Raw genomic sequence first — 27,691 nt, forward strand, 5'->3', positions numbered from 1 at the left:
GAATTAAAAGTTTAATTTGTATTTCAGAGTAAATAGCATTTTATTATTGAGGAATTAATAAGATATTGTTGGGAGGGATGGGAAACTTATCCGGAGTGGCACTTTAGTTTGAATCTTTGATGCCTTTAGAGAATTTTTTTTAATCATTTTATTAAAATCATTTCCATATTTACAAACACCTCCCATTCCATATCTTTGTGTGCTGATTACTAGCAAATGCAGATGTAAGACAGGATCATTCCTTATGATGAATTTTTAGGTCAGTTTCTTGTTTTTTGAGACCCAGCTTGAGTTTGTTCAGGAGGAAAAATTTTTTCTTTACCCTACAAGGTTCTTCTAACTGAACTAAGGATTAAATTGACCTGAGATCAATTAACAGGAGAAAATCAAATTTAATTTTGTATGTACCAGGAATCCTTGCAAACATGACACTACAAAGAGAGCCTGGTAACGCGTGGTATACCTGTCATTCTCAACTAAGGAGAAGGGGGTGGGGTCTGGGACTTCAAAGGGAAGGAAAGCAATTCACAGGAAGATCAGGAAGATGAAAAAGAGTAATGTTTGGTAAACACATTATTTGTTAGGCAACTTAGAAACAATGGGACATAGAAGACTTCAATCAAACAGGGCTTGCTCTGTTTCTCCCTATCTAGTACCTAGTTCCTTTTATAATGTAGTTATCTTCCATATCTGTGGTGATAGCTATCTTCCTATCTGAATTCTTTTGGCAGCTGGAAGGGACTGGGAAGGCAAAGTTTTCTTCCTGAATCTTTTAGGCTTTCATTGTTTTCAGTTCAAAATAATATGCATGACAAAGTGGCACATTTTGGGGCAGCCTCTCCTTGGCTTCAAGTTCATTTAGCATATCTATGACTACATAGTTGCTTTTCTGTTTTCTTTTTCCCCCCACAGAGCTAAGCTCCATGATTATTTACTATTGTTAAATTGATTTGGGGAATGTATTTTTCTTTGTAGTTTTAGATAACAAAATTAGGATCAGAAGGTGATAGGAACATAGATTTGAATACTTAAGATAAAGAAGACGGCTCCAGTAATTAGGTCTATATGATAATGGGACTGATACTCAAGAGGTCAAATACATTTCCCAACTGTTCTTGTTTAAAGGACTCCACTATCGTCTTTTGTTGTATGTTATTGGAGGCATTTCTACATTGGAAATCAAGTTTAATTTTAAGGCCCTCCTAGTCCTTTCTCTTGTTTCTTTTTTGCCTTAAGAAAATAATATAGGTGGTAGATTAAAATGTAACATTGGAGTTAGTTGGGACCAGCCATATTCATAGATATCTTAATGTGGTTCTGAGTGTACAAATAAAATATGTACATGTAGTTAATTTAAAATATATATACTTATATATTTGATTAGTTAGCTAATGAGTTACCAAAAGCACGTACGTTAGAGGTAACCAACTCTATTCTGTACGTGTTTCCGCTGAGTTTAATTTCAAGGTTTTTTGGCATTTCCAGACACTATTGAGTTTTTATGAAAAGCAATTTGATATAAGCAAAAATTACTTAAAAAAATTTTTTTTGCCTCTTTTTAAAGAAGAAAAAAGTTCTCTTCTGTAAATGCAAATTATACATTGTTTTATGGTTGGTTTACAATTATAACTGACAGCTCACATAGATACTAAAGCTTTGAATGATATCTTTACAGCAGCTTTAACTACAATGAAAATTAGATGAGATATAAAACTTTCTAACTGCAGAATATTTCTTACACATAAGTAACTTTAGACGAATGAGAATTGTTAAAGGTCTTTAAAAGGAAATACTTAGCTTTATAATGATTCCTACTTGAAATTCATTGGCACTTACAAAAGGAAATAATCTCAATTTCAGCTGTTTGGTGGGCAGTAATTATTTAGGCTATCAATCCTGTTTATTAAAAGAGATGCCATGTAAATGTATTTGTTTGAAACATTTTAAATGCCTCATTACTGATGTATATGTTCCCATGGAAACCACAAATATCCCTTTAGAAAAATGATGTAAAATAACAGCTTTACTTTTAAGTAGAACCTGAGAAATTGCAGGCTCTATTCAAGGAAAGGTAGCTACAAAGTTGAAAATGTTACTGTGGTTTTGTACTGCTGAGCTAGGTACTGCATGTTAAACTGTATAACCATACATCATGCACACACACACATACACCAAACATGATAATTGTACGAGAACAGAAAAACATAGAATATAAAAGAATAAAAAGTGATAAATTAGCCATCATTAAAGTTAAAAATGTTTGATCTTCCAGATACCATTAAGAAGACAAAGGGAAACCACAGATTGGGGAAAAATACTTGAAACACATAGATCAGACAAAAGAATTATATCCAGAATAAATAAAGAAGTCTTAAAATTCAATAATAGGAAGACAACAATTCAATTAAAAAATAGAAGATTTGTATAGATTTGTCATCAAAGAAGATATGCTAATGGTCAATTAACACAGGAAAAGTAGCTTGACACCATTGTGGTACTGTAGCTTGACAGTACTAAGAGAAATACAGATTAAGCCACAGTGAAATGTCACTATACTCCCATTAGATTGGCTAAAGACTGTACTAAATGTTGACATAATTAGTAATAATTCCTACTTATAAGTCTACTTTTATATTTAATTTTACAAAATTAATTTATACTTGAATTATTTTCCATGTTTGCTCAGTAGTTTTCATTATTTACTATTCTTATAGTACTTTGTTACTATATGTGATTAGAAGTCCAAATGCCGGGCGCCTGGGTGGCTCAGTGGGTTAAGCCACTGCCTTCGGCTCAGGTCATGATCCCAGGGAGCCTGCTTCCCTCTCTCTCTGCCTGCCTCTGTCTGCTGTGATCTCTCTCTGTCAAATAAATAAATAAAATCTTTAAAAAAAAAAAGTCCAAATGCCAAAAACTGTCCTCATTAAAATTCTTACAAAAAGGATTTGTAATGAATATGTGATATGGTTCTTGGCTTCACACGAAGTGACCCATTTGTATTTTTATTTTAAAGTCCTCTATAACTGAGTAATCCTGTGCTTAACAGTAGTTTTTTCCCAGCCCCCCGTAGTGAACTAACTGTCTATGATCCACATGGTACTTAAAAAAAAAAAAGAGTGGGGGGGGGAATGTGACATCATGGGTCAGCTAAGTTGTCAAAGAAGAGAGTTGTCCAGGTGGCATAAGGCAAATGGGAGTCGTTGCCCTGGAGCTGAAAATGTCATTTGTGGTTTCGTAGCCCAGACTCCCACCCAAGACAATATTTCCATCAACAATATCTAAGAAGGTAGTAACTCAGCCTCAACTTAAAACACTTGTATTAGCAATTTCACTAACTCACAAGGTACTAGATTTCATTTTTGATAGTTAAAATTCCTAGAAAATTAGAAATCTAGCCTCTTTCCAGCTTAGTCCTGATTCTGATTTCTATAATTCTTAAAATTCCTTTCAGCATTTAAAGCTGCATCTATTAAGAACATATTTCTTTTAATCCAGATGCTTTTCATACGTCCCTTAAATGTTTACAACAACCCTTCCAGGAACTGTTTTATAACTTTCCCAATACTTCAAGCTCTCTGACTTGTTCTCACTATTTTCTACAACTGACTGGACTGTGTCCCAGTTATCTTTCACTATTTCTTTTAGGGTATAGTTTTGGTTCCCTCCCTGGTCTCTCTCCTCTGAGAAAATTCTAGTATAGTATTTCTCATGAAATATGTTCTCTGGAACAGAATGCAATATTCCAGGATGGCAAGTATCAAGTGCATTTAGATTATAATCTCTCTTTGTCTTACCCCTTACATCGGTTAAAATGGTTTGCTTCCATACGCAGCCAGCGATAAAGGATTGTTTTGTTAATCTACACCCCTTTCTTGCAGTTATATTGATTTTCTTAAGTCGATTTGTTATGCCCGAGTTTTCGCGTCTGAGAGACGGACCACCAAGGAGCCAAGCACCGATGCAATCACACAAGGGTTAATTTGACAAGCTTATGCTTGGGCCCAAGTATACCCAACACAACAGAGTAGGGACTTAGACCCCGAACCAGATTACAGTCAGAGTTTTTAAAGGAATGTAGGGGTGGACTCGGGGGTGGGTGAGGACAAAGGGGATTATGGATGATATAAGTCTCCAAAGACTTTTGGAAGCAAGGTCTCCAGGACCTTGGGGGGCTAGCTATTGTTGGGAGAAATGTTATTTATTACCAATAATAAAAATCTTCTCGTGAGACCCTTTAGATGTATATCAGTCGGCCATATGCTTGGGAATGATTCTTGACACTATCTTGGAGGTTTAGAGATAAAGGAATTTTTCTGTTAAGTTTAACCTTTATTTTAGATAAAAATTCCAAACTATTGCAAATGTTTTACTGTATTAAGAGTCAAAATGCAGAAATTTTGATTCTTTAATACCCTGAACTGGTGTGAGAAGTAGGTATCCAAAGTGATACAACTCAAATAAAAGGAGATGACCTTGTTTGATTATCAAAATCAGGTATTATAACATTCATGCCTCCATATCTGAAGACAATCTCCTGCTATTTTCCTTATGGGTCACATCAACCTTTTTTTAATGTGATTTCTTTTTTAACCTTAAATAGTTTATACTGTGTATATTTTTCAGATAGTGGACACATATTTTCTGATTTCTTTTTTCTAATTAAGACATTGGAACTCATAGAAAAACATTAGATTGGGACATAAGGAGGAGCAACTGTTGAGAACAGAGGTAGAGAAAAAAATGAAGGTGTATCTTTAGTAATCTTGAAAGTAAGAATGCCTGAGGGTGTGGAGTAAAAGTGAGGTGGGGAGAACTGTAAAATACATATGGATTCTACATCGGCAGCACTGTCCCTCTTGGCTTACAGAGAAGAGCCACCACAGGACTCTTCAAGGATGCCAGAGCGCCCCTCATGAATGCATTCCATGCAGAAGTTGGTCAAGAAATGTTCTCAGGATGCACCTGCCAGGTACAGTTGAGGCGTGGTTAAAATAGACCTTACGTAATAAATCTACTTTAACATCTGATCTCCTTAAGCCTAAAGATACTTTCCTCTTTAGTATTCCAAAGAAATTTAGAATTTCACCTTCATTTAGTGTAGTTCATCTTTGGGCCTGTATGTCAGTCATCTAACTGAACTCTTAGAGCTACTAGTAGCCAGTCAAATTAATATATTGATCAAGAATCTTGACATAGTACATCTGTACAAGCGAGTTTTGTTTGATTCATTATATTCCATCCACCTGATCTAAAGCTCTTAAGATCTATTTCCATGTAGGTTTCTCAGGATTTTATCTCTATAAACTGTCGAAATCTTGCGATTTAGGAGAAGGGGCACACTTCGCAGTTTACCGTAGGGTAAATTGATGTAGAATATTAAACATTTCCTTTACTAAAAAATAACATCTCTGTCATATGCAGCTTAAAGAAAACTTAGTAAGCACTTAAAGAGTATTCTGTCTAGAAATCTCCTAGGTAAATAGACCATTTCATTATACATAAAATGTTTTCCGTACCATCAAAGACAACAATGCTACTAAACTTTTCTCACTATATGGTGCGATTCCCTTTCCTTCAGCTTTGACAGCATTTTCCTAACGTTCCTTTAAATGTGTGCCAAAAGTCTTGAAGTCTATCAAGCTTTGTCGTTAGCTCTCTCTTCAGAGCCCTTCCAGTGGTTGCATGTAGCTTGGGCCTAAAGCCACTGCCATGTTTTTGGTTTTGTTAAAGTAGCGCCCTACTTCCAAGTATTAAAATCTGTTGCTTTCCTATTTCTGCATAACAAATCTTCCGAACTTAACAGCTGACATGAACAGCAATCGTTTATTACTAGCATGTTCTTGCTTAGAGTTTCTCATCATCAGTCAGATGGTGGCTGGAACTGCAGACATCTGAACGCTCTCATTCACTTATCTGGTTCATGGGTTGGGAAGGCTCAAACAGCTGGGGGCTGGAACAGTTTGCAGTCCTGTCTCATGAAGATCTCGATCTCTCTCTCTCTTCCCCTTTATTTTCCCTGCATGAGCTCTCCAGCATGGCAAATTCAGGACAGCAGTTTTCTTACGTAGCAGCTCAAGATTCAAAGATACAAGGCAAGATGCTGACACAGACTCCACCTCTTACTGGGGTATTGCTATATTCTGGAAAAGCATGTGTGGTTGGAAATAATGTTGCAGCTGTTTTTGGAAAATAAAATTTGCTTTCTCTATGTATTTTCTTATATCCAGAGCCTTTTGAAACATGCAAGTATAAAACTAGAAGTGAAATAAATATCAATATAGGAAAGTAAATCTTTGTAAGACTTATAATAGCACTTTATAATCTATTTACATTATACTTGTATTGTATTTGACATACTTTATTGGTTGGTCACAACATTTCATGACCAATGAAAGACTAAAAGGCCAAGATTTTAATGCTGATGAAATGGAATTAAGTAGGGAAAGATGTTTGAGTGGAAATTCATTTTATAGATGGTTATTTCATTAATGAATATTTCCATATCCCAGTAACTTTCAGATCTTTTATGCAATATCATGATCAGTTCCTTGGATAAATTTTTGAAAAAGAGTGTTGCTTCTTTTTCACATATGGGTAGAAGAGATCTCTAAAGTAAATGGACAATTCAAAATCAGGAAAAGATGGCCCAATGAAAGAGGGAGAACAGGTAAGAGCTAGGAATACTATCAAAGTAATCTTAAAAAAAAAAGTCCAATAAGAATAAAGAATTACTATCTGTAAAACAAAAAGGAAAGTAAATTACAAAAGTATAAAATGTGAAACGTAGTTGTATTTCAGAAGTGACTGTGCCGGACATCAAAGATTAGTCAAACTTATTGACTAGAATGAGTATTAGAAGATAACTAAGATTCCATAGTTCCAAGAAAGGCATCTGAAACTCTGTTAAACCTATTGTTCCTTGTACCTATTTTTAAAAATTTGAAACTTGTATTCATTTTTAATTTTTTAAATCATTTTTTGGTCCATTGTGGTAAGTCTACTCTTTAATCCCCATCACCTATTCAACCCATCACCCCACCTGCCTCCCCTCTGGTAACCATTAGTTCTCTATAGTTAAGCATTATTTTCAGGTTTGTCTTTCTTTCTTTCTTTTTTTTTTCTTTATTTGTTTTCTTTCTTAAATTCCATATGAGTGAGATCATATGGTATTTGTCTTTCTCTGACTGACTTATTTCACTTAGCATTATATTCTCTAGATGGCCGTGTTGTAAATACCAAGATTTCATTCTTTCTTAAGGCTGAATAATAGTCCATTGTGTGTATATATACCACATCTTCTTGATCTGTTCATTAATCAATGGACACGGGCTGCTTCCATTGTTTAGTGATCGTAAATGATGCTGCGATACATTGGGATGCATGTATTCTTTGAATTAGTGTTTTTGTATTCTTTGCGTAAATATCAAATAATGTGATTCCTGGATCATAGGGTAGTTCTATTTTTAATTTTTTGAGGAATCTCCATATTGTTTTCCATAGTGGCTGTCCCAATGCATGAGAATTCCTTTCTCCACATCCTCACCAACACTTGTTATTTCTTGCCTTTTTGATTTTAGCCATTCTGACAGGTATGAGATAATACCTTCTTGTGGTTTTGATTTTTATTTCCCTGATGATTAGTGATACACTGCGCATTTTCTAATGTGTCTGTTGGCTATCTGGATATCTTCTTTGGAGAAATATCTGTTCATTTCTTCTGCCCATTTTTAATTGGATTATATATATTTTTGGGTGTCGAGAATGAAACCTGGACAGCAACATGCGAAAGAAGGAAACTGGACCACTTTCCTACACCATACACAAAAATAAACTAAAAATGGATTAAGCACCTGAATGTGAGACCTAGAACTATAAAAATCGCAGAAGAGAGGAAAGGCAGTAATTTCTCTGACATCAGCTGTAACAAAATTCTTCTAGATAGGTCTCCTGAGACAAGGGAAACAAAAGCAAAAATAAACTGTTCGGAATATATCAAACGAAAGCTTCTGCACAGCAAGGGAAACGGTGAAAAAAACTAGAAGACAACCTACTGAAAGGGAGATAATTCCAAATGACAAATCTGATAAAGGGTTAGTATCCAAAATATATAAAGAACTTATACAACTCAACACCCAAAAAAAGAAATAGGCCATTGTTTTTTTCAATGGCAAAATCTGTTGGGGTCCTCTTCAGAGCAGGTCACTGAGAACCCTGGTTGTTCCCACTGTGTGACCAATTTTAATCCCTTCTCTTCCTTGTTCCTAGCCAGCTCTGCCTCTCAGTTTTAGCTGTTTGGGGCGGGGGGGGGGGGGGGGGCAGGGGTGAAACTCAGATCCTTCCTGTGGTGCCCCAAAACCCTGGGGTTGCTGGTTGGTCATCTCACCCCCTTTCCCAGCAAGGATAATTCTGTGTAGCTGGGAAGTTCTTTTCAGGCACTCAGTGAGCAGAGCCAGCCTAGGGGAAGTGGTGATACAGGTAAAGTGAAGCTGTTCTTCCTTCTGTTTGTTGTACGTGGTTATGCTCAGGTTTTTTGTTCCACTGTTACAGAAATGTGTTAAATGGACTCCTGAGCTCTCCTAGAGCTGTTTTGAGAGAACATATGTTGACACTAATAAGAGCTTACATTTATTTAACATTTGTTAAATGCAAGACGTTGCCCTAAGTGCTTTATATGTATTAACTCATATGGTCCTCATAACCTGGTGAGGCACGTGCTAGGATTATCCTCATCTTTCACATGAGCAGACTGAAGCTCGCAACATTAACGAACTTCACCATCACCCAGCTGTGAAAGCCAGGATTAGAACTCAGGCAGTCTAGCTTGAGAGTTCACATTGGATTGCAGGTAAATACTGGAAAGATCACCAGCCTAGGCGTCTAAGAAGTATGGGTCTAGATTTTTGGTCCAGCTCTGCCATGAGTGAATCCTTGCAGAAATACCTTGACTACTCTGGAACTCTGTTCCCTCCTATGTGAAAGGAGGGCATTTGTTTCTGGATAACTCCTGAGGCCCTTCTAGCACTAACATTTTGGAATTTCTCAAATGGAAAGGAACAAGCAAATTTCCTGCTTCTGATTCATCAATTAGTAAGGACAATCGGACTTCTGTAACTACGTTGTCCCACAGCCTGTGGGATTGTACTCAGAAGATGCTCAGCTGCTGCAATTTAGTACATCGACCTTTCCCTACACCTCAGGTGACTTTGCATCTGTATAGAACAGAGGTCTGTACTCCAGTGCCTATTGCCATTTGAAAGCTATTTAGAAGGAGATACCATAGGACCTCACTGCACATGTGAATGGAAACTCATAAGAAAAAAAAAATCATCTCAAATTAAAAACAGTTGAAATATATATGTGTGTCATCTCCTGTTAAGTTAGAAAAAGAGTTTAGCTCCACTGAAGTGCATGTATTTTCCTAGAACACCTTACTTCGTCATCCAGCTTACTCTTTTAAAGGTCTGTTGCGCAGATTTGTAGCCAAGTACTTGAGTAGATGTTTTTTGTCAACATTTCACAAAGTAGGGAAACATTCAGGCATCTTGTTAGCATTATTCTAAATATTCTGAGCCTTTTCTTGTTTTGAACTGAGAGCAGATTGAACTAAAATGATCGTCTAAAATAAATAAATTGAGGGCTTTGTTCTGTCATACACCTTTTTCTTTTGGATACTTTCCATACGTTATGATTTTGCTCCTTGAGTTCTACATGTAGATTTTAAGCCCTCTGCTCTTAGTGCTTTTCTCTTTGCCTGTGTGTATGGCAGCTGCTTTTTTCCATGCTTCTCTTTTTTCCTTCCTTCCTTCCTTCCATGCCTCTCACCATCATTCTGCACCCAGACACACATACACTCAGCATATATACACATCACATGCCCTTCCGGGACCTTTAGCTTGGTGCAGAAACTGAAATGATGCTAAGCTAAAATATATGTCCATAAATGAAAATGAACTATCACAGAAGAAATTTGAACTATCTAGCTTCTTTATGCACGTATTTTTTAAACATTTATATTTCCCCAAACCATGCTAAATGCAAGATGAAATGGTATTCAAACTTGATTTTAGAAGGAGAAAAACACAGTGGGTCCATCGGTTCTTTGTTGACCATACTAAGAAGTGAAACTTTCATCTCAATGGTGCCGTGATACCTGTTAGAGAATTCTCCACGCACAAATTTTTGTTAGGATATTTTTCCTGTTGGCTGTTTCTCTGATCTGCCATGTACCATGCACATGGGCTTGAGGCCTCATTTGTTCTGTGAACACAGTAGAGCACCCAGACTTATAGTGAGATCTTGCACAAGTCTAAGAACCTTTGTTCTATCTATATTGCTGGGTTTCACTAAATCCTTTTGAACTAAAATGAAATTCTAGCAGAGACCATGAGCTTCTTTGGAGGAAAAAGTGATAAAAGATTTTTGCAGCTTTTGAAGCTACTTGCATTGAGTGTGTTCTTTCCCTCTCCTCCGACTTACATAGAAATGTACCAAGCAACTTACATAGAAATGCAATTTAAAAAAAAAAAAAAAAAAGACTACAATCAAAAGCAAACATTATGCCTTTTCCTTTAACACACAGATGTGCTTACTTTCTTTGATGTGTTACCCATTCTGGAGCTGTTAGGAGAACACGACTTCTCTTCCAAGTGCATGCCACCCTTCTTTAATACAACATGCTTCATCTCTATGAACAAGGGAAGTCTATTTCTGAACTCGCAGCTGCTCCTCATCTTTACATGAGCAGCAGCGTTTTCCTCCATGTGAGAACATTTAACCCCTCCTGTTGTGTTGCATCTTGTCATTTTCAGGCCTTCACCTCTTCTAGATCTTTCACCTGCAATCATGCATGATCCTTTCAATCAGGATCCCTTGATTTGTCTCTGAATCACCTCAATCTTTTACTGGGGCCTAAAAAGTCATATCTACTGCTTCGGGACATAGCCACCCCATCCCTTCTACTCCTCTGCAACTTCACAATTGGTTCAGTGTAACATGAGCTGCTCACTCCCTGGGGATTTTATAGTCTGCCTTCTCTTCAAGCGCCGTCATTGTACCCCTTAGTCAGCCCCTATAATATACTCTCTCCTACAATTGAGCAGTTATTTTTCTCCTTTCACTGTGCTTTTGAAAAATGTATGTTGTTTTCCTGGGTGAAAGGTGATCATTCTCATGATTCCACTCAATCTGTGGTAACAATCTCTGCTATTATCCACACTGTTATCCTTTCTGCAGACAACTATGCCTTTCGTCCTATAAGCCTTAATGAAGTATATGGCCATACCTTATTCTCTTTTTATCTTTATATAAGCTTCTAGGATCCACAGACTTGACTTTGGTCTGTAGATCTGTTGACATTTTCTGCTTTCTCTTTTCCTTTTCTTTGCTCTCTATTATTGGTTTCCAAATCCTGGATTCTCCTATGCTCTAAGAAAGACCTAGAGCTCAAGGAGCTCTCCTGTGCTCAGGAAGAAGAATCTAGATAACATAGCCACACTCACCATCATCGATGTGATCATTATCATTGGCTAGTTAGTGTTTCTCAGCCTTTGCTTTCACCATCTGGCTTCATAACCTGGGATCTGTGTGGCTCCGGAGGCTTAGGGCTCCCAGTCTGGTTCTCTGTGATTGGACTGACTATACCATCCCAGGGCCTTCAGAGTGGTCACATAAGTCCTCCCATCCCACCAGAAAAGGCTGTGTACTCCCTAATGCTGTTTAACCTCCATCTCTCCTCAACTCATTTTGACTTCTAGCCTCCGAACCCCTTTCTTTCCTGGGATATGTACTGCAGATACACAGTGTTCTCTACGTTTCCAAAAGTCCCTAAGTATCTCAAGTTTTCCCTAACTCATTTTATACCAAAATTTGACCTAAATTGCTGACTCTCATGAAGTTAAATTAGCCATTTCTTTCTTCACTTAATATGAACACTCATATTCTCCCCTGTATAAACAGTTATATGCTTGATTATGAGGTTCTGTACCAGACCCTGCTGGAGATGTTTTACAAGTATGTGGAATAAGTAAATCTCACTTTTCTAAAATCTGAAAAATTTAGAACTCCAAAATGTACCTGTTCCTGGACGTTTCAGATAGAAATTGTGGACCCACAGCTATTAGAGGTTAGAATCAGATCAGATCAACAGGTGGTTGTATCGTTCTACACCTATGTGCACTGAGCACTGTGGTAGAGAAGAAAAGTAAAAGGGTAAGATAGGTTTTCCACTTTTAAGGTGCTTGCATTCAAACTACCTTGCTTTGTTGTTTAGTGGGAAGACAAGCCATAGGAAACCAGATTGTAAATTCCTGGAGGGCAGTGGCCCGTAAGTTCTTTCGGATCCCTATTAGTAGAGCGTTGCTAATGATGAGGTTATTTCTGAGGACAGACTATTTCCAGGCCATTTAGGAGAAGACTTAACTTCATCTTGGTAGCACTCTTTTGTCATTGACAGCAGAACCCAGATTCCCATCCCGTCTCAGGGCAGACATCCCAAACACGATGGCACTCCTTGTCAACACTGGTTCTGAACTAACTGCATGGGCCTGGGGAAAGAGCTCTTGCCGCTTGGGACACCCTCTGATGGCTCCCGAGGAAACAGTTCCAGCCAGGGTCACCCACAGCCTGGGGCCATCCCAGTGTGGGCAGCGGGTAGATAACTTTTGTCAATAGTTAATTTAAATATTTTTTTAAATTCATATTTAAACAATTTGTTTCCTCCCCTCTGCTGTTTCTCCGAAAGTCCATTTTTGGTCCTGAGTTTTAAATAATGGAAATGTTAGGTCCTAACAGAGCGACACTCCTTCCTCTAACGATCGAGTGAAGGACAAGATCTTGCAGTGGCATTGGTGAGTCCTGGATCAAGTAGATGACCTGTTATTTGTAGTTGTTAGCCTGTTCTGTGGGCTAATAGAAAACATCCAAGCTCTGTTTGGCCATTTAATTATGGGTGCATGAACACAAAATGTTATTTTAATTGCTGTTTAGTAAGCAGTGTTTCTTGCCTCAATGAAGAGTAGCATCTAATAAGAGCATATCACTCTGTAAACATCCAATATTGACAGTCTAGAGTGAACTGAAAACATGAAAAAGATCCTTGACTCATTTTGTTAGCTAAGCAACATACCTCCACTGGAAGGATTCTCCTCCTGTATCTGACTTGCTTCACTTGCCTCCTCCAACCACTGGTGCTGTGAACCTTCATGTCAGTTGCTGATGTGTTCTGGTTGTGCTTAATTCATGAGCAGAATTCTCCCTCAGGGTGCCTTTGTGCAGCTGGTTGAAGACTTTAGTGCCTGTGTTCAGGGAAATGCCAAGCTGGGATTACAGTTACTTCTCTAATTCAAACAAAGCTGCCTACTCTGGGTTTTATATTTACAAAATTGCTGTCCCCAAAGGTTAATATTAGTTTTCCATAGCAGATGATTTCTCTTTCTGTCTCACCTTCTTTATTGCTATTAGGTTTTCTTCCTTCAGAAGAAGAAAAAGGGCACGCTGTCTATATTTTTCTATTTTCCTTTCAGGAAAATGGTGCAGAATACCATTCAATTAAATTTAAGACCCCAAAGGAAAATACATGTAATTATTAACTAAATATGTTCAGGGGATCCCTTTGATGGTTTATAGGATAAGTAACCATTAAGCAAACAGATAAGACCTTTCTTGTATTTTATTTTCTACTTTCTAATGACACCCTCAATGGAAAAAGGAAGGAAATGATTCCTATATTATCTCACCTTTCAATAGGAAAAAAATAAGATGATAGCGATGTCCTACATTTAGTATATTCTTTGGTCCCACAATCTAAAATATGTTCAGTATTGACGATTTTAGGAGGCTCTTCCTAGTTTTCTTTTAATCTTTTTTGCTAAGAATAGCATAATCATTAGCCACAAAGAAAGTCTTGCCAGATACCTTTTTTTTAGTACTACAAGTTAGGGAACTTAGATACTGGATTAAATATGAGATTGGAGAGGCGGCCCATATTAATAGGTTCTAGAGAGGAATTGGAGTTCGGTTCTTACTTTAGCATGTAAAATTTTGACCATTACAACAACTAAACCAGAAATGGGACCATTTTTGTCATGTGTTCTCTGAGAATACATATTTTCACAAAGTATATATGACAGTATGGTGGATAATATTTCTGCAGAGTGTCTTGGGGGAATATAATACTGTGCCTGATGTCTAAAAAGCAATTAATATCTTCTTTGAGGGTGTTTGGTGTGTGGAGGAAATTATACTAACAGTCTTAAATTGAAGGATTATCTTGTAGGCAAATTTGGAGATAAAGTGGTGTGAGTGGGTAATAATGGTATAGCATTAGGGCAAGGGTTTGTAGTACAAAGATGTCCACTGTGGCAGGGACAGCATAGCAGTCTGATGTTAAAATATTTAGTTATGGAGAATAGTGTATATGAATGCATGCATAATCAGTTGTGTCCTGGAAATGGGTAGGATTTATGATCGGGGACATCTTAGTATTAGATATGGGTGTCTAGTTTGCTCACAAATAATTTTCCATCACCTTTATCATCTGTCTCCTTAATTAGATGCTTGGCTATGCATACACATTATAATTTAGTGAAGTATCACTGTCTTGGTATTTTAATGTAAGGATTGAGACCAAAACTAAGATAAGAATTCTCGTTAAAATGTGTCCTATTAAATTTCACTTTGAAAAATTAAAATCTAGAATGTATACTCATAGAAGTATTGAAATTTATTTACCAACGATAAGGAGGAACACTGTCTCCCTTTTGGATAATACAACATTTTCAACAACAACCTGGCTATTATAATTCTCTGGTGATTTGAGAAAAATCCAATCCTACCTTGTGAGATAAATTATCTAATATTCTTCTGCCATATAAATAAACCTCATGATTTAAGCACACATTTGAAGAGTTTGCCGTAAGACATTCTGTAGTCCTTTCTTCTTGCACTTGTCTTTGATACTAGATCTTAGAGAAGTGGACATTGCATTTTAAGGTACTACCTATATTACTATAAACTATATAACTATATAAACTATAAACAAACAGTAAAACTGGAGGGAAGATGACCTCTGAACTAATCTTAAAGAGTACTATTCCATAATGAATGACCATTCTGTGTTCATCGCTGGCCTGAAGCAGATTAAAAACTCTGAGACTGTCAAGGAAAACCTTCTCTTTGTTTTCCTTCCATCAAGGCTGGAGCCCAAGCAGGAGGTGAAGTAGTAACACAGGCCCTAGCTTTTATCTGACCGGCTCAGATGCAGATAACCCAGAGCAGGTGGCAAAGCTGGCGAGGACTGAGGTTTCCCCTAGTTCCTGTCCTCTCCCCTTTCACATGCTCAGTGTCCTCCTGCCTTTCAGTCCCCTTTCTGCAGTCACTTAGGAAGAGACAGGATATATTCAAGACAGGAAGATGGGCAATTTTGTGTGATGGTGTAAGACATGCACTTTGTAATTACATAAACATGGATTTGAATCTTAGCTCTACCAACATGGAAACACTGCTACTTCTCTCCAAGCCTCTTTTATGGAAACAATGATAGAATTACTTCAGGGAGACAGTATAAGACCCTGAGCACATTAAAGCATCTTGTACTATACCTACCTTAAGTAGCAGGGAGGAGGGGAAGAATCTTTGGTCAGTCCTTACAAGTTATGGTTGTTCTTTTGCCTATGATGAATGGAACGATGTCTGTTTTCACCACGTTGGCATTACTGAGCCAACTTCTTTCTAGACCTTCTCCTTCAGTCTTTCTTTACAAGATTGCTCAGTACTAAGGAACTAGAATCTATTTTTATGGCGCTCACTGCCTTCTCCTGACCCAACTCAGATGAAACTCTGCCATGTTCCTTGAACTTAGAAAGTCAGACCCCAAGGTTTCCAGTTCAACTGAACCAGGTTTCCCAACATGGGCTAGCACCCAAGACCTCTGTGGGGACCACTGGTGAAGAGATGGAGTCTGGGCAGATCCTGTGCCTGGCGTGGCTCAGACATAGCCAGTGTTAACTGAACATCTGCTGTGTGATAGCACCACATGAGGTTTAGGAAAAACCTCCCTGTCTCTTAGAGGGTTAACAGTAAAGGAATTATAGGATGGGTGTACAGACAGAACATAGGAATGAACCTTACTTCCCAGACACTGGGAAAGAGGAGTTGTAAGTAAATAAATCCCACGTCTTAGAGAATAAGATCCAGACCGACTTTATATATTTAACCTGTAGAATGTGCTGTGGCAATCTGCATTAATCATGATTGATGGTAGATACTGCAGAAATAAGATTAACTAAAAAAATAAGGAACCATTTCTAAATTTCAAAGGAAAAGCTTGATTAATAATATAACACTCCTCATTGACATTCCTAGAGGATATACTTCACAAGCTTTTGAGAAACCCCACATTCTTAAATACCCCATCTTTTATAAAACTAATCTATAAGAGTTAAGAATAACAAAGACACATTGAAAAGTGGATATTGAAGCAGTTGCTAAGCTCATTAACTAGCTAAATGATTATCCCATCACAGAAGCCTCCCCGGTCTTGATTCAAATTTGTGTCTCAACAAAATTACAAATTACAACCTTACAACCTGTCATAACCTTTCTAAATTCACTCATGAATGGTTAAAACCAGCAATGTTAAATCTGTGAATGCCAACGGTCTACTGTAATAATAAGAGACATTCATGTGAATAGCTTACCCTTATGGTTAATTATCACGGAGAACAGTAACAATTATGTATCTCATTAAACAAGTGCCTAATTAATGTTGTAAATTTCTCTTGATTAGAACACACTTTATAGTTGTTGCTCATACAACATGTCAACACTCTCACAGTTATTAAAAATGAAGTAAAAGGGAAAATTGACTTTTGGTTCACCTTTTAATAATATTTTATAAATTCTTTCAGAGAGTTAATAGCTAGGAATGTAATTACCTGGATGCCTTAAGGAGTCCATTTTTTGTGTATTATGTGTGGTAGCCATTTCTTCATGTGTTCCTCTGTTAGTGCTGTGAAATCATCTCTACAGAATAGGACTCAGTCACTAGAACAAAGCAAGCAGTTGATACTACCATGAAACTCCTGCATCAAGGACATCTGTGATGAAGTATTTAATAAGAATTTACTAGGTACCTGTATCACAGATTCCAGACTATGTCAATGACTTCTCATTCTACTTTGCCTCCCCACGCATGTTCCTTCAATATTGAATATGATAAAATGGAAGGTATAGTTTTTTTAATATTCAACTCTATTGAGATATAACTTACATAATGCTATGCTATAAGCTTTGCCAAAGCTATACATTCATGTGAATACTACCCAGTGCAGAACATTTCCATGACTAGAAAAATGTGTCATACATACCCTCTACCACCATTCCCTCCTCCAACACCTCCTGCCTCAGGCAACCGTTAATGTGATTTCTATCACAGCATGTTAGTTAGGCTTTTAAAAAAGAACTTTCGGGGCGCCTGGGTGGCTCAGTGGGTTAAAGCCTCTGCCTTCAGCTCAGGTCATGATCCCAGGGTCCTGGGATCGAGCCCCGCATTGGGCTCTCTGCTCAGCGGGGAGCCTGCTTCCACCTCTCTCTCTCTGCCTGCCTCTCTGCCTACTTGTGATCTCTGTCTGTCAAATAAATAAATAAAATCTTTAAAATAAATAAATAAATAAGAACTTCCCATAAAGAGAATCACAGCATGCTCTTTTGTGTCTAATTTCTTTTGCTCAACATAATGTTATTGAGTTCCATGTTGCATGAATAAATTTCTGGTCATGGATGTGTAGTATCCCATTTTATGAACATGCTATGATTTGTTTATTGATTCAACTATTGAAGGCTATTTTTGTTTCAGGTTTTGAGATTTATGAATCAAAATCTTTAGTTTTCTTTTTTTGTAATATTTTTGGTTTTGGTACCAGGGTGATGCTAATTTCATAACAGGAGTTACAAAGTGCCCCCCTCACACCATTTGCAGAAAGAATTTAAGATGCCTTTAATTGTTTGATAGAATTTACTAGTGATTCCATCTGGGCCTGGAGTTTCTCTGTGGAAAGGATTGTAATTGTGTCTTTCAAGACCTTTGTCCATTTCATCTAGGTTTTTGAGATTGTCATCAAATGGTTCATAGTACATCTTTCTTATTCTTTTAATTTATATGAGATCAGTTGTAGTGTCACCTTTTTAATTTTCATATTGGTTTGTGTTTTCTCTTTTTTCTTACTAGAGGTTTTCCAATTTTATTAATCTCTTAAGAACCAGCTTTCCAGGTTTCATTAATTTTATAAAATGTTTACCCCTTGTTTATTTATTGATTTTTCACTCTTTTTTATTTCTTTCTTTCAACTTCCATTGGATGCAATTTGCCCTTCTTTTTTCAGCTTCCTGAAGAAGCTTAGGTCATTAATTTGAGACTTTCTTCTTTTCTAATATGAGCATTTAAAGCTATAAACTTTTCTTTAACCAGTACTCTTTTTCAAAATCTTAAAAGTTTGGTATATTATAATTTCATTTTCATTCAATTCAAAATACTTCCTAGTTTCCCTTATTTTTTCTCCTTTGGCCATTGAGTTATTTAAAAGTATGTTAAAAGTATGTGTAAACACTTTTGAGTTTTCCAGATATGTTTTTGTTACCGACTACTCACTAAACTCTGTTATGATTTCAAAATCAGAAATAGAAAGAAAGAGAGGGAAAAACAGGCTCCCCACTGAGCAGGGAGCATGACACAAGTCTCGATCCCAGGACCCCAAGATCATGACCTGAGCCAAAGGCAGATGCTTTATTGACTGAGCCACCCAGGTGCCCCTGAAAGATTCTTATCTCTGGTAACTTGCCTTGTCCTGTAGTCACTTCAATATTATAGCCACACCAGTTTAAATTTCTTTTTAGTGAATCATGCTTTCCTGGTATGTGTTTTTCCATTCCTTATTTGTAACCTATCTATATCTTAATATTTAAAATGCATTTCACACAACTAACATCTAATTGAGTTGCTTCTTTACCCAGTATGAAAATCTCTGACTTAATTTATTTTTATAAAAAGATTTTATTTATTTGACAGAGAGAGACACAGCAAGAGGGGGAACACAAGCAGGGGGAGTGGGAGAGGGAGAGGCAGGCTTCCTGCTGAGCAAGGACCCTGATGCGGGGCTTGATCCCAGGACTTTGGGATCATGACCTGAGCTGAAGGCAGACACTTAACAACTGAACCACCCAGGTCCCCCAAATCCCTGACTTTAATTGCAGTGTTTAGTCTATTTTTTTTTTAAGATTTTATTTATTTGACAGAGAGAGAAGGAGAGAGAGCACAAATGGGGAGCAACAGGCAGAGGGAGAGGGAGAAGCAAGGTCCCCACTGACTGGGGAGCCAGACACAGGACTCAATCCCAGGACCCTGGGATCGTGACCTGAGGTGAACGCAGACAATTGACTGAGCCACCTAGGTGCCCTGGTTAGTCTGTTCTTATTAAATATATTTATTGTCATGGTTGGGCTTGAGTTCATTTTTTTCTGGTGAATGGCTAGTATAATTCTTACCTTTATTTCTCTGTACCTACTGTATCTTACTTTTTCCTCAGGCCACATCTTGGATTTTCTTTATTATTATTTTCATCAATTCAAGTGTGATATGTATCAGAGTCTTTTTTTTATGTTTACTCTTAGTGGAATTCATTGAGCTTCCTAGAGCTATTGATGTATTTTTTCATCTAATTTGGAAAATTTTAGCAATTCTTCAAATATTTTTTTCTGTCTTTCCTTCCTTCTGGATTCCAGTTATACAGATGGTGGGTCTCTTGATGTTACTCCACAGATCACTAAAGTTATGTTTAATTTTTTTTTTAAGCTTTTTTCCCATCTGTTCTTTGTATGGATAGTTTCTGTTCTCAAGTGCATTGGGCTTTTCTTTTATGGTGTCTGCTAAGGCCCTGCAGTGACTTTTCCAATTCAGATATTGTATTTTTTTAGTCCTAGAAGTTATTTACAGTTCTTTCATATTTTTGTGTTCTATTATGTTCATATTTTTTATATCCTTATCCTTATTCATAATAAGTGTTTTAAAGTTCTTGTCTACTAATTCCCTATTTGTCACTTTTGGGTTTGTTTCTGTTGACTTATTTTTTTCCCTGCCTTTTTTTCCCCCCATGTTCAGTAGATTTCAATTGAATGCTGGACATTTTGTGAATGTTACCTTGTCAACTATTTGAATTTTTCTGTCATTCCTTAATAAGGATGGAGTTGTTTTTTGGCCATCAGTTAAATTACTTTAAGATCAACTTGTTCTTCTGGAAGCTTGTTTTTAAGCTTTGTTAGGGTTGTTCTAGAATACTCTGTACCCTGGAGCTATTTTAGCCTTACTCTTAAAGCATGACTTTGGGGCCTTTGCTGAATGTCTCACATATCCAATGGGGATTTGCCTTCTCTTTGATACCCCGTCCCACAGATTACAGTCAGCTCAGCTTGCCTGAGTGCTGAAGTCTGTTCCTGCAGCTGAGCAAGGCTCTGTGCTCTTCTTGGGTTTTTCTCTTCCCCAATCAGCAGAAAAGTCAGATAGTCGCCAGGGTTATTATAGGATCACCATGTGTGTTTCAACCTCTGAGATCCCAGTTGCGTGCAGCACAGTTATCCAGTGTCTGAAAACTGTTGTTTCTTATATTTTGTCCAGTTTTACGGTGTGTCTTTCGTGACACGAGGGCTAGTGTGGTGTGTGTTCTCCCTCATGACTGGAAGCAGAAATAAACAATGTATCACTTGTCATTATAAGGAAGAAGCATTAGAGCCAGAAAGTCTACATGACTTAAGAAATGAGGAAAGTGCTTATGGGTTGTAGCTCAGTAGAAGTTGTTACAAGATAGTACACACCAGTGAGGAAATCAAAATGTATTAGGGATTCAGAGTAGCTCAACACTTTCTGGGGGAAAAAATGTAAGAATAATAGAATAATATATGCTGTATATCCATTAGTTAAAATATTGTAAGTTAATTTAGTACACATATACTAAGCACCAAACATAAATAAGGTATTACATAAGACACTTTTCAACATACTGGTGATTAACTATTTTTTAAAGTCAGATATTCAACATTTCAAGTAGTTTAGGGAGTCAGAAATAGAACACGTATTCCCACCCACCATTAGATTAATGAAATTCCTTATGTCTCTTGTCAGACATCGGAGGTCTGCCAATGCCAAGGCAAGGGCAGCATACTTTTCCATAACCCCTGATCCTTAAAGCAGGGCTGTCTCCAGGATGTGTGGTACTTCCTTCCATAGAATTTGGTTCAATATTATATTACAAAATTCATGGGCACCCATGAGGGATGGTGGTTTGTTAGTGACAGTTTACAATATTGGCTAGAGAAGAGGACCTTACAACACATGCTTGTTGTCCATTCAGTGCAAGTGCAGTTTATTCAGAGTGCCCAGGAACCATTTCTTCCTGCCCAGTTCTAGAAACTCTCTCTTCTTGTCCTTTATTTTCACATGTACCTCTTCTGGCTAATTATGCATCTTCTACTCTTAAGAAAAAGGTAGCAGTGCTATTATTACACATAAAGCCATGGCTCTTTTCAGTCTCTTTTTATTGAAATGAAATAGATTTTCTTGCCTCTATAACGCTCTAATGCTATTAATATATTACTGGCTATATTGTTACTCAGAATGCTACATGGTTCATCCCACCCATGGTGAACACTGGCTTCCAAAGCTATCTGGCTTGTCACTGTATTTCACCGACAATGACCAAATATAAGTATGACCCTGAGTGTTCAGGAAAATCTGGATGGTAATTTATTTTCTAGTCATATTAAATTTGCCATTTGGAATTTTGTAGCATAAACATAGAGCAGCACATACTCCAGCCCAATATTTTCTTGAACTCTTGAGGCTGTAATCATTGTATTTCTAGAACATGGTCTCTTTTCTGTGTTGACTGCACCCTTGCTTTCTATACTCTGCCACCAGTGTGAAGAAAGGTACTTGCCCTTTATACACAGAAGCTTCTAACTGCCTGTCTCTTGTCGAATTAGATAACAGCACTGATGTAGAATAATTTCTCAATTACCTATATTGATAGAAGAGAAGAACAGCAACCAGGATCATATAAAACAGCAAACAAATTTAAAGTATTTTTTTTTCCCTATTTTCCTTGGACTAGGACCAGCCAATGTCAAGACGGTGATGTCAGGTTCCTAGATGAGGGTGAGAGACCTGTCCTCACTGAGACGTGTCCTCTAGTCACCTGCCAGAAATACCATGATGTGGGGGGTGTGCAGGCCTGACCCCAGCCTTCCCTGTACCAGCACTCAGGCCCGTGCCAGGGTGAGGACAGCACAGTCACTGGACGGGGACAGAGAGGGGAAAGCAAGGGGGGTCTGGGACACCAGGGTAAGGGCGAGAGGGCCAAGAACGAAGTCAAACACAAGCAGCAGGAGAGGACACCCTTGAGTGGAGCTCCACTGTTTCATTCGACCACTTACAAAACACAGAATCTGAGATGGCAACAACCACTGAGCATTAAAGCCCAAAGTGAGACCCAAACACAAGGCCCTGTGTGACTGGTCACACTCCATGAATTTGGCCCTGCCGTGGGCTTTCACCAGTATGTACTTCCATCTCACGTGGTCATGTTGAAAGCACCCTAGAATCATGCAGAATGTGATAAAAAGAATGAATTTGTCTGACATACTTTATAATTTGGATAACCTTAATATGGGATATCAAGACTTAATCATTTAGTTAACTAAATTCATTAGTTAACTGTTGACTTCCTGCTCGGGCTAGGGTGTGGAGCTGGAGGACAATGACCAGGAAAGGCTCTCACTCTTCACTAGGGTCAAAAGTACAGATGTTGTCAGATCAATAGTGTGTGCTATGATAGAGATCTAAAGAAAATTAAGAAAACTAGGAGTAAAGAAATTAATTTTGATGGGCCTTGTAGGAGAAAAAAAAAAAAATGACTTCAGCCAAGCTGAAATGGATGGCATAGTATTTCAACTGCCGGAGACTAAGGGGCAGACCTTCCAGGCCGAAAGGACAGCATGGGGGGAAAGGCATTGAAAAGGAGGACATGTTGATAGATATGCCTACATGCTGGGATTTTCCGGCTTTCTTCTGTTTTACTAAACATTTATTTTCCAGACACTGAGCTAGAGGCAGGGAATATAGGAATATAGAATTAGGATTCAGACAGAGCCATGTGTGAATCACGATCTGTCACTCCCCAGTTGTGTGACTGGAGACACTTTACTGAACCACTCTGAGCCTCAATTTTAGTCATCCATAAAATAAAAACATCTATTTTGTAGAATTTTTAGAGAGATTAGGAATGAGATAATGTTTGTAAAATATTCCCAACTAGCACCCTCAATCCTGGTGAAGGAGACAAGCAAATATAAACAAATAATTGCGATAATATATGCTTTGTGCAAGGCTTCTTGGAAGAGCTAATATTTGACCGGGGGGCTGAAGGGTAAGGATGCGTTTTTAAGACAAGGGGAAGCCAAGAGGGATTTTTCCTAGGGTGAGGTTTGAAAATGAGGAATCCCCTTTATGGTCTGTAGGGGACCGGAGGCAGAGAGTAGCTCTTAGGAAGAGAAGGTTGACATATGTATGTATCTATAGATAAGGACAAAAAATAACTTTTCATTATTACCCCAAAGTCACTTTTAGCTGATTCACAGAATCTGATTCTTGGGGTGCTTGAGTGGCCCAGCTGTTAAGCATCTGTCTTGGGCTCAGGTAGTGATCCCTGGATCCTAGGATCAAGCTCTGCATCGGGCTCCTTCCCTGCTTGGTGGGAAGCCTGCTTGTGCCTCTCTCTCTGCCCCTGCTTGTGTTCCCCCTCTCGCTGTGTCTGTCTCTGTCAAATAAATAAAATCTTAAAAAAAAAAAAAAAATCAGATTCTTCTGCAGAAGAGGTAAGAGACCTTCTATGCAAAGTCCTCCCTCAAGTAAGATGTGTATAAATTTGCATGAGAGTTTCTGCAGGAGATGTTCTGTATGTTTTCTTCCTTCCAAAAGTCTAGAGTAGGAGGAGATCTGGAGTAGGGAGAGAGAGAAACAAACTCAAGAAATGTATTTACTTATCCCCTCCTCAAATGGAACATTTGCTTAGTTGGCGTACATTTGATAAGACACGAAAGGCTTTAGGCATCTTCATGGTCTTGGTTGATGTGTGCCACTGCGTGCTTGGTGCTTTAAAGTGCTTGTCTTGTTCTGTCTTCTTCCTCCAGACCGAACACTTGCCTTTGCAGACTCAGTTCAAAGAAAGGGAGGTTGGCGGTCTCCAGCACTCTGTAAGTAACAAGGTCCTGCTGTGGGGGTCTGCCCAAGTGGACTTACTATTATACTTATTAAAATATCATTTGATTTCCATGAAAATTATTTTTTTTCACCTCTCTACTATCTGAACATCCATAGTATGATTTTGTAAAGTCCTTGAGCTTGCTTGCCCATCTTAGAAGTAATCGAGTTTTATGAAACCAGTAACCAGGCAGAAGGTTAGTACCAGAGATGCCACAGAGCAGCATCTTAGGGGTTCATTTGATGGTGACAGCTGTGACAGCATTTCTGATTCTCAGTTATGTTGGGCATGTGGTCAAATACCAGTTCATTTCACTGTCTTTTCCCTAATTCCCCAGCACTGAATCCTGAGGTTTCGTTTGGTTTTGTTTTGGCTGTTGGATGTAATTCCCTGTGTATTTCAGCCACACATCCCCAGCTTGAGGCCTGCTGAGGGACTCCGGAAGTTCACAGCCTTGTTCTTCCCTAGTTTAGCTGATAACTGGTTCTAAATTTTGAAACCTGAAATTGACTATATTCCCATTAGTCATAACTTTCTATTGAGGAGCTGCTGTGACTCTTATTCAGGTATTGTAAGCAACTCAGGACTGGAAAATGATAAGTTGTTGGACTTTACCTTGCCTTTCAGTAGCTTGTGGGATAATGAATCAGAGACACAGAAGACAATGAATTCAGTTTCTTGCCTGTTTTTACCAAAGTGCTAGGAAAACGCAAACAGCTGCTCTGCTAATGTAAGTAATATTTGATTTTTAGAATGGACTAAAGAGCAGGAGATTGGACTATGAAGATGAGAGCCTCATGGGGGAAGATGGGATTCAACAGATGTGCCCCCATTACAGTCAGATATGCTACCAAGACCGGAGTCCTGGCAAACATCATCAAAGCAACGAGCCCGAGAGAGCCTTCATCAACCCGCGAGAACATTACGTGTGATTTCCCTCTCTTTCCAGTGGATGTCCTGACAAACGTTTTATCTTAGATTGGGGAGAGAAACTGAGGTCAATGGTTATCATTTTATTCTCTCTTGTATAAAACAATCTCAGTTTACCTGTATCAGAAGTCGTGATGAATAGCTTGGAGCCAATAGCCAATTTCTTTCCTTCCTTAAGAGTTTCTTAGCCACCAGCTATGTTTGTGAACTTGACAATAGCTTGTGTGTTTCTGTGATGATAGTGTTTAACCACTAATATTTGGCCTACAACGGCATGTTCGTTAAACGTAGAACATCTGCCCGTGATGGCAGCAGTGATTCTCCAGAAAGAAAGGCCCCAGCTGGGACTGTTAATCTGGCTGAGTCTTAGGAAGGCCAGCCTGTTCATCTGTAACTCAAATGAGCAGAAAAAAAAGTTCAGAATCCATCTCCCTAATTATTTCACTGGGACTTGGCTTTCCCTAACATGCTTAATGCAATTACAGTACCTGTGCAAACAGGAGGCCTGAGGAAAGAGGCAAAATTTGCTTTTTATCCAAAAACAAAACGACAACAAAAAAGCAGTTGAAACCCTCAAGCCTGTTGGTTGCTTTGAAAGTCTTGTGATAACTGCAATCTGTGTTCTTTCTTGATCGCTAAGGTCCTGAGGGATACATGTTTTGTGCTGTTCTCTGCCTAGTCTGGATTAGCTGCTTGCTCACCAAGGTTCTGCTCTGTTGTTCCCACACTTCTGTTCTTTCCTAGCCAGATTAGCCTGTTTCCCGCCTATTCCATTCTAAAAGCCTTGTCTAAGTGGTGGACAGACTTGAGCCCTGTCCCTCTTTTCTGTAGTATTGTCTATGACAAGCTCAGCTTTGCCTTCTGAAATTCCTGTCAAACTAATCCTATCCACAAAGGCTTCCACTGTACCATGCTTCTTCAGACTGCTTCTCATCCAAGTTTTATCTACCTCAGAAAAGCGTGCTGGAAAATCACCGTGAAATAACTCCTGCTCTTAAAAGCCAGGTAGAAAATGTGAAAAAAAAATTTTTTTAAAGTGCCACTTCAGTATGGCCTATATGCTCGACCCCCATGTTGTCCTTGGTCCTCCCACCCTCTTTTACCTGGTCAAGAACAAGAGTAAAGGGATGCTAAAAATCGAATTGTGTAGTGACTGACTTAGCAGTGCAACACTCTGGTGCCTGCAAACAGCCATCTTGAGTTTTCTCACCCCCTTTGCCAAGGTAGCCTCACTGAGATTGAAGGTAGTGATTATCATGCTGTGAGCAGAGGAGGGGGCCCAGGTACCCTCACTCCCCTTGCATGTCCATCAATCCCCTCGCATGTTAAGGGAAGCGTTGTTTTCCTGCGTGTTCGGGAAGATGAGAGGTATGTCACAGATATGAAAAACACTACAGACTTGCCGTATAGTAGGAAAGAATGACATAAGTACTAATAAAAGAGTTCACGCTTCCAACCGAAGTTTCGGGGGTGGAGGGGAACAGGAGACTATGAATATAGACTTCAAATGAGATACCAAAGATACCTTGTGATTCATGTGCCTGCTCTGGTTCCTGCTTGTGTGTTTATCTCCTTTTTCTAGGTGCCACGCCATTCAGACAAGTTATCCAGGTTATCCTACAGTAGTCACACAGTCTGCCCCTGTTGCCTGGGGGACCAACCGTTCTGGGCGAAAAGATGCTTAAACTCTAACTCAGCGCTTTAGCAATTGACAAGCCAATCTGGTCACGTGGAATTAAAGGGTAAACCCCAAGAACCCTCCTCGCTGTATCACTGTGCTACCTCAGAGTTTGCTGCCCTTTTTTAGCAAGATGACGCTGAAAGAACGTATTTGATTTTATTACCTGCAATCACATCAGTGAACAGTGTAGCCGAAGGTGGAGGAGTCCTCACAATTGTTTCCCAACAAGAGAGAGATGGCTCTGGTCAGTTCTCCTTGAGAGAGAAGCAGTTTTTGTAAATCCTGGATGTTACATAGGAAGAGATGTGGTACCATGTCACCTCCATTAGAAAGCTTTAAAAAGACTTTACACATGAGGGATGGTTTCTAGGCTCCTGCTGGGAAGCGGGTGGCTGAATTACCATCACAAAAATTCATCTTGGACCTTGGATGGGGGAGGGGAGTAAAGATTTCTTCATTTTTGCTAGATTTAGAAGGGCTGGGTGGTTTTAGGAGCCCTGGGGCCTGTCTTCAGAGCCCTCCCTACCAAGAAGAACCCACTATAAAATTTTTAACATTTTGATGTAGTTACAGGAAAGAAATTTCAGGGTGTAGACAGCTCTCTTATAGCCACCAACCTCCTAGCTTCTCTGTCAGCTACAATAGCTCTTGAATGAATTAGTAGATTTTATAGCTGTTGGCCCTTTACATGGGTCAGATAGCTATATACTTGTTTATCCTGGTGTCTCCCGTTTGTTCTCTCTGAATACTGAGTGGAAAGGAAAGGAGCTTTAAAAGG

The 27,691-nt window shown here is 38.5% G+C and overlaps 1 protein-coding gene across 12 annotated transcripts in view; it reads left to right on the top strand.

The window, feature by feature from the left end:
- Positions 1-27,433, top strand: part of NECTIN3 (nectin cell adhesion molecule 3) — a 127,922-nt gene extending 100,489 nt beyond the window's left edge. The window contains exons 8-11 of one of the 12 annotated variants that reach the window (XR_007126446.1): positions 4,846-4,969; positions 24,232-24,294; positions 24,930-25,032; positions 26,815-27,433. Coding sequence is in view for 9 of the 12 variants with exons in the window: in XM_047724093.1 (XP_047580049.1) it covers positions 4,868-4,969; positions 24,232-24,294; positions 25,055-25,234 (345 nt within the window). In the remaining 3 variants the exon portion in view is untranslated. Of the gene's footprint in view, positions 1-4,845; positions 4,970-6,022; positions 6,209-24,231; positions 24,295-24,929; positions 25,033-25,054 lie in introns of those variants that run through there. The other 11 variants (XR_007126448.1, XR_007126449.1, XM_047724093.1 and 8 more) reach the window with 11 other exon arrangements.
- Positions 27,434-27,691: the final 258 nt, after the last annotated feature.

The sequence above is a fragment of the Lutra lutra genome, chromosome 1 (assembly GCF_902655055.1).
Source record: "Lutra lutra chromosome 1, mLutLut1.2, whole genome shotgun sequence".
Classification (NCBI taxonomy): Eukaryota; Metazoa; Chordata; class Mammalia; order Carnivora; family Mustelidae; genus Lutra; species Lutra lutra.